Source organism: Conger conger, chromosome 2 (assembly GCF_963514075.1).
Source record: "Conger conger chromosome 2, fConCon1.1, whole genome shotgun sequence".
Classification (NCBI taxonomy): Eukaryota; Metazoa; Chordata; class Actinopteri; order Anguilliformes; family Congridae; genus Conger; species Conger conger.
In genome coordinates, this window is record NC_083761.1 from 5,428,080 (window position 1) to 5,435,579 (window position 7,500).

The 7,500-nt window shown below is 57.2% G+C and overlaps 1 protein-coding gene across 1 annotated transcript in view; it reads right to left on the reverse strand.

Annotated features, from left to right (window-relative positions):
- LOC133114242 (lysosomal-trafficking regulator-like) overlaps positions 1–7,500 on the reverse strand; it is a 105,174-nt gene that overhangs the window by 55,249 nt on the left and 42,425 nt on the right. The window contains 15 exon segments of the mRNA XM_061223451.1: positions 1,547–2,417; positions 3,138–3,140; positions 5,593–5,992; positions 5,995–6,033; positions 6,036–6,082; positions 6,084–6,352; positions 6,354–6,418; positions 6,421–6,649; positions 6,651–6,694; positions 6,697–6,871; positions 6,873–6,953; positions 6,956–7,000; positions 7,002–7,359; positions 7,361–7,495; positions 7,497–7,500. The exon segment at positions 7,497–7,500 is cut by the window's right edge and continues 78 nt beyond it. Coding sequence (XP_061079435.1) covers positions 1,547–2,417; positions 3,138–3,140; positions 5,593–5,992; positions 5,995–6,033; positions 6,036–6,082; positions 6,084–6,352; positions 6,354–6,418; positions 6,421–6,649; positions 6,651–6,694; positions 6,697–6,871; positions 6,873–6,953; positions 6,956–7,000; positions 7,002–7,359; positions 7,361–7,495; positions 7,497–7,500 — 2,765 coding nt within the window.

Consider the following 7,500-nt stretch of genomic DNA (forward strand, 5'->3'; position numbering starts at 1 on the left):
CACCTTCACACACAGAGCATTACACAGTCATGACAATTTTAAACACTATACACTCTGGGATGAAAAAGCGGGTTCATGTTCCCAAATGGGTGGTAATGTGTGGCAGGGACATGACACACACTGTGCATGACATACTCATGAATATGTCACTCTATACCAGGGATCATTCACATCTGCTCTTGAATCCAAATCCAGCCCTGGTTTTCTTTTTTCCCCTGAGCAATTAGTGCGACTGATTGGCCAGACTGTAATCACACCTGACTCCCAGGTAAAGGGAGGGTGGAAAACCTGCTCTATACACACTGGATGAGAAGGTCCCCACGAGGTGGGCAATGTGTGACAGAGACAGATCTGTCACTCTCATGCTCACTGCCTACTACAAACCTTACACTTAGACACTACATATTACAAATGCCCAAACCTTTCTGACACCAAAACTGTATCTCCCAAAAATATGGACTCAACACTCATTCACAAAAACATGCATGGGCACTTTCGTACATAATATCTGTGTTAGAGGGACACTACGCCCCTTTCACACAAACCAGCCCTGCACCAGCCTCTCAGAACAGATGAACATGATATTTCAACTACCCGGAGATCATCTTGTGTAAACTATAGATGTGTATCAAGGAGAATTCCTCAGCAGAAGTTTTAAGCTTGTTTTACCACAAAAGGATAGTGACCTGTTGAACTAGCATAAACAATGTAGCATGTTGCATTCACAACCTTGCAGTCAAGGTAAAAAAAAAAACATAGACAGAATACAAGGCATTTTGTAAATCTGAAATAAATCTGATAACTTTAACCCCTTAAAATCAGTTGTTTTGTTTTTGCACGGCAAAAAATTGACTGAGCACAATCCAAGCAAACTGCCACACACGTGAAATCAGGGATGTGTTTTTTCCTGATTAACAAGGAAAACACAAATTTTAAGGCCATATATGTTTCAACTAGGGTGTGTCATGAGTGCACACACACACACACGCGCACACACACACACACACACACACACACACATATTGAGCACTTTTATTCTCTTTATTCGCCGGAGAAAACATTCAGTCAAGTACTAGATTAATAATGAAAGTAAAATGCAAGAAACATTCTGGTTCTGAAAACCTGTATTTCTGGTTAACTGGAGGGGAAGCAAACAAACAAACAAAAAATGCCTATGTTACAGAGTGGAGGTTCACCCAATTGAATATAATTTATATAGCGCAGTCACAGAAGATGGCTTTCCAGAAAATAAGAATGTTCCTGACTGAACATTCTCATGCTGATGTAACAATCACGACTGGTAATTGTGAGCAACAGAGTTCTAGAACACTGACTTCTAGAACGTTCTTGAAAAAAACATTCCAAAAAAAAAAAACCTTCTACTCTGAACTATTGTTTTGAGCCCCTATTATAAAACCCTCCTAAAGTTTCTCAATTTTCTCAACCAAGGACGAAACCCACTAGGCATTTGGGAGGAGGCAATTCACATTGGGCTCGGGGACTGAGAGGGTTAAACGGGCCGGTAGTTGAGGGTTCGGTACCCTACCTGGAAGGAGAGCTGATGGTCGATGCTCTGCAGGGAGGAGGCAGAGCTATGGAGGCAGATCGACAGCAGGGCCTCGAGCAGCCTGATGGTCTGTAGGGCCCACTCCTCCGGCTCTTTACCCTGGGGCTCAGGGGGGTCCGGTTCCCCCGAATCGGGTGCGGGCGGGTCGTGCGTGTCCCTCCCCTTCTCCTCCTCCTCCCGCCCCGTCTTCTTCTTCTTCTTCCCCTCCTTCCCCCGGGAGGAGGCCAGCTCCTGGATGACCAGGCCCAGGAGGCGGGTGCAGACCTCCAGGCCCCCCAGCCTGTGGAGCTGCCGCCGGAAGACGGGGCAGGAGAGGTAGATGCCCCGGCAGACGCCCCAGACGTCGGCCGCCCGCCGCATCTGCCCCCGGGGCGGCAGCGCCACGGCCTCGGGGCGGAGGCGGGGCAAGCGGGCCCCCAGCGGCTCGCTGGCGGTGCTGTCGTAGCCCGACGTGTCCTCCGAGTCGTTGGCGGAGTCGCGGTCCGAGTCGGCCTCGCGGCTGACGCAGAGGAAGGCCACGCACAGGAAGAGGTTGATGGCGTTCAGGTGCGCCCCGCCCGCCCCGCCCAGGTCCTGCCCCGTCCCCCCGGATTTGCCCCTCTGCCGGGGGTGGGCGTCCTTCAGGCCCTCGTAGAACTTGCTCAGGCTCTGGGGCCCCTCCCCGCCGGCCCCCCGGGACCCCGAATCCGGCTCCGCCTCCGGCTCCTCCCCCTCCGGTGCACGCTCCGCCCCCAGGCTGAGGATGAGCGTCTCGAACACCTTCAGCGCCGGCGACCGCACCTGGTCCAGGTACAGGAGCTCCGTCACCTGGTTCAGCCCGTTACAGCTGAGGAACAGGTCCCGGATCAGCCTACAGGAGCAGGGGAGTGACAGCACGGGACCAATCAGAATCCAGCAACCAATAACAAACACATAGCACTGCAGCCAATCAACATGCACACTGAGATCAATACACACACCCACTGAGATAAACGGTAAATGGTAAATGGTTGGCATTTATATAGCGCCTTTATCCAAAGCACTGTACAATTAATGCTACTCATTCACCAATTCATACACACACTCACACACCGACGGCGATTGGCTGCCATGCAAGGCACCAACCAGCTCGTCTGGAGACTTGCTCAGGGACACAGCCCGGGCGGGGGATCGAACCGGCAACCCTCCGACTGCCAGACGACTGCTCTTACTGCCTGAGCCATGTCGCCCCTAGATCAATACACACACCCACTGTGGTCAATAGACACAACCACGGCAACCAATAAACACGCCCACTGCAACCAATACACACACCCACTGCAATTGACAAACACAAAAAACTATATTCACAGGCCACTGACATTTACACCCAGACCACTCCCAACAGATGTACAGACCTATCACCATTCATTAAACTCCGCAGCACTACACCAGGACCCAATGGAGCGTCACCTGCAGCCGTACGGAGTCACCTGACCGACTCCGCGTGAGGCTCAGTAGTTAGCGGGCCGTTTCCCGCCAGACCTCTCCGGCTTTAGAGCACAATCCGCTGTGAAATTAGCCGGCTCAGCTCCCCGGGACCGAATCTCACCGGCTGCCCGCGCGGCTTTCGATTAACGCCGCCGGGGGGGGGGGGGGGGGACTTATGCAAACCGCGGGATCACAACCGTTTGCGATCACAACCGCGTACGGTTTACAAGGCCCCCCGGGGGGAGAGCGGCCTGGCACAAAAAACGAAAGGGCTATGGAGCGATGCTGTGACGCATTCACACAGCCAGCCAGGCGTGTGAAATGAGCATCGCGTGGAGAGCGGAGAGCGGATCACGATGACGGGCACCGCTCACGACGAGAATGAACCCGTACGAGTGATGAGGGATTACAAAACTGTAATCGAACGCCGAAAACCCGATAAGGAGCAAGATCGCAAGTATGTGATTAATTGGAACCTTCTGAACTGAACATTCAGATGGTGATGTAACAATTGAGACTGAGCAAGAGAGTTCTGGAACACAGGAGTTCTAAGATAACATTCCGAAGGACATGCTCTTCAAAAGAGTCAAATAAAAAGAACACACAATCCAAACGATAGCATACCGCAAATAAATGAAGACAAAGTAAGATTAACGAGGGAAAGTAAATGTCAAACAACACAAGATCGCTGAAAATAATAAAGAAAGGAAAGTGGAAAGCAGGTCTGACACAGGCGGACCTGAGGAAGCCCAGAACAAGGCTTCTCCCGGAGAGACGAGGAGGTGTCCGCTAACGACTTAACGAGGTTTCGCCGAGGTGAGCGTAACCGTGACCTCATTCCCAGAGTCCAGCATTTCACCCTGCAGCTACTCACAATGACTACATACACAGCTACTCACTGTGACTACAGACACAGCTACACACCATGACTACAGACACAGCTACTCACCGTGACTACAGACACAGCTACACACCGTGACTACAGACACAGCTACTCACCGTGACTACAGACACAGCTACACACCACGAGTACACACCCACGGCTACACACACAGATACACACACAGCTACTCACCATGACTACAGACACAGCTACGCAATGTGACTACAGACACAGCTACTCACCGTGACTACAGACACAGCTACTCACCGTGACTACAGACACAGCTACACACCGTGACTACAGACACAGCGACACACCACGAGTACACACCCACGGCTACAGACACAGCTACACACCGTGACTACAGACACAGCTACTCACCACGAGTACACACCCACGGCTACACACCGTGACTACAGACACAGCTACTCACCACGAGTACACACCCACGGCTACACACACAGATACACACACGGCTACACACCGTGACTACAGACACAGCTACTCAACATGACTACAGACACAGCTACTCACCGTTACTACAGACACAGCGACACACCACGAGTACACACCCACAGCTACAGACACAGCTACACACCGTGACTACAGACACAGCTACTCACCACAAGTACACACCCACGGCGACACACACAGCTACACACCGTGACTACAGACACAGCTACTCACCACGAGTACACACCCACGGCGACACACACAGATACACTGCACAGCTGAAACCTCATCTGGCCGTTTGGGTGTCCCTGGGAGATAAATCCCCTTTCTTTAATATGATCGCTGTTCTAACAGCAGCTATAAGCTGCACACAGAATATAAATTATCTTTCACCTGGAATTCCGAAATGCAATTTAACTGAAAGATACAGATAGAACATTGAAGGGCTTTTTCTTTTTTTTCTTTTTATCCGGGAATTGGAAAGGGAACTGGCCCCATTCAGCCTGACTGCAGGGAAAATCAAAACAGCCCACAGTGAACACACAGGCATGTTTATGTCAAAATGAATGGCCTCTCCGATCAGTATCGATCACGGTCGAGACCAGTCGGCTGTTTAATTATGTAGCGGTATCGCGTCGATGGAACCAGCCATGACTCTGGCTGTTTCAACGCATCGCCCTCAAAAGCAATCGCAGGCAGTGCTGCTGTTAAAAGCCTGGTCAATATAATCAGAGTGGACTGAAGATCAAACAGGAGCTCTGCTGTACCTAATCACATGGGATTTGGTTTTGGATCGATTCAGTCAATACGCAAAATGAACTGAAACTCTACTTAATTAAACCTTTAAAGGTGTGAGGGAGGTCACAGATAACGTGATTAGAATGTCCTCAGCTGAACATTCTAACGCTGATGTCACAATCACTAGCGGTAACTGAGAGCAACAAAGTTCTAGAACACTGACTTGGAATGAGTGTTCTAAAGACAATCTTCTCTTCAAAGGGTGACAAACTGACAAACTGGCTGCAGTGTTCTTAGTTCTTACTTTTTTTGACATACTTTTGACAGATACTAAAAATTGCACAATAAATAAGTGCTGCATTAATGGCGTGGCTGTCATCGGTGAATACCGCTATTTTAAATGCTGTTCCCCCTCAGAGATGATTTCTCCACCTCCACACAGAGGAGAGGAGATGAAGAGAGGAGAGAGGAGGATAGAGAGAGGAAGAGGAGGAGAGCTCACCTGGACCTGAGGAGTGCAGGCAGTGTTTGCAGGTACACCTGCAGCACCTCCACAGGCAGGGCGTGGGCGTGGCCCGGCACGGAGGGGGCGGAGCCGGGGTGGGCCAGGTCGACGCCCCCCTGCAGGGCGGGGCCGAAGACGTGGGCGTAGAGCTGCCACTGGACGGCGGCGTTGGCGCGCAGGGCGAGCTGGCAGACGTGCGCGGCGGTCTGCAGGGCCAGGTGGGCGTCGCGGCCGAACGCCAGGCCCTGGTACGCCCGCAGCGCCTCCCACTTCCGCAGCGCGTCCTCCGCCTCCCGATTGGCCAGCACGCCCTGGGCGGGGCCGCGCTGGGCGGGGCCGGGGGCGGGGCCGGGGCTGTCGGCGCTGCAGATGTTGCAGGCGGCCTGCCGGGCGCGGTCGAGAGCTGCCCGCCCCCCAGCTGCTCCAGGAGGAGCCGGACAGCACGGCCAGCACGTGGGACTGGTACGGCCGCAGGCCGGGGGCCGCAGGGCCCCAGGAGGGGCCCCACCACCGAGCGGGGGTCCATGCAGCAGCAGACCCCACGGCCTGCAGGCCCCGCCAGGATCTCCAGCGAGGCGGGGCCCCCGGGGGCCAGGAGCCGGAGGAGACGCAGGCAGCGGTGGGCGCAGGCCGCCAGGCAGCAGCAGCGCTCCGGGTACGGAGCCTCTCCTCCTCCTCCTCCTCTCTCCTCCTCCCCGCCGTCCCCGGGGCGGAAGGCGGACACGGGCAGGCCCGAGAGGTCGCGGTGGTGGTGCAGGGAAGTGGGAGTACTGGCAGCGCCGGTGCCGGCGCCGGGCGCAGACCGTCTGGTGCAGCTGCTCCGCTTCGCCTTCTTCACCGCGCTGATGATGCGCACGACCGCCGCCCACCAGCGCCCGGGAGCGCGCTCGCCGTCTGCCCCCGCGCCGGGGGCCCCCTCCGCCCCGCGCCGCGCCCCCGCCTCGCCCCCCGGCGCCTCCAGGGCCAGCACGGCCGCCTCGAGGAGCTCCAGCCCCCGGTGCCGGATGAACTCCTGCACCAGCTCCACCGCCTGGCCCAGGAAGAAGGGGTTTGGGGGCGGACGCCTGGAGGCACGCCAGCAGCACCCGCAGCACGCCTCCAGGAGCTCGGGCAGGAGCAGGGCGCGGTGGAGGAGGCGCGCCTCCTGCGCGGCGGGTTGGGGCCGCGGGGCGAGGGGGATCTCAGCGTGGCGCGCAGCAGGGGCCGGCCAGGTTCTGCCGCAGCGGGGCGGGCAGGGCCTCGCCTGGGCCACGCCCAGCGACATCAGGTGCAGCACGAGAGCGCAGGAGCATGCGCTGCACCAGGGCGACCGGCTCCCCCGTCCAACCGCGGGCCAGGTCCCCGCCCCCGGCCCCGCCCTCCGGGCCCCGCCCCCGCCCCCGGGGCCGCAGCAGTCGCCGAACTCCGGTCAGCATCTCGGTGAGCACGGGCACCACGCTGACGGCGAGCGCCGGGTTGTGGTTGAGCGCCGTGTCGAACCTGCACACCTTCTCCAGCAGGGACAGCAGCACGCGGCACAGGTCGAAGGGCGAGTTGTCCGCGCGCGCCGCGGCCGACAGCGCGGCGGGCTCCCCCGCGGGGGACCTCCGCGCGGGACAGAGGAGAGCCGAGGACCGGCCCCTGGGGCACGCCGAGGAGCCGCGGCGGGCGGGGCTGCGGCTCCGACCCCTCCAGGGGCGTCGGCGGCGGCCGGCGGCGGCGGTTGGTGGGACGCTCGCCGGGGCGTTGGCGTTGCCGTGGGAACGGCGGTGCTTCCCGCCGGACTTGGTCGTCGGAGTGGCCGTCCGAGTCGGAGGTGGAGAGCTGGGACCGGCGCGCGTCTCTCACCGAGTAGCGCTGGGCCGCCCGCCTCTGCCGTCGCGCCTTCCAGCTCAGCGTCCTGCGCGGCGTCGCACGCCTCCCGCT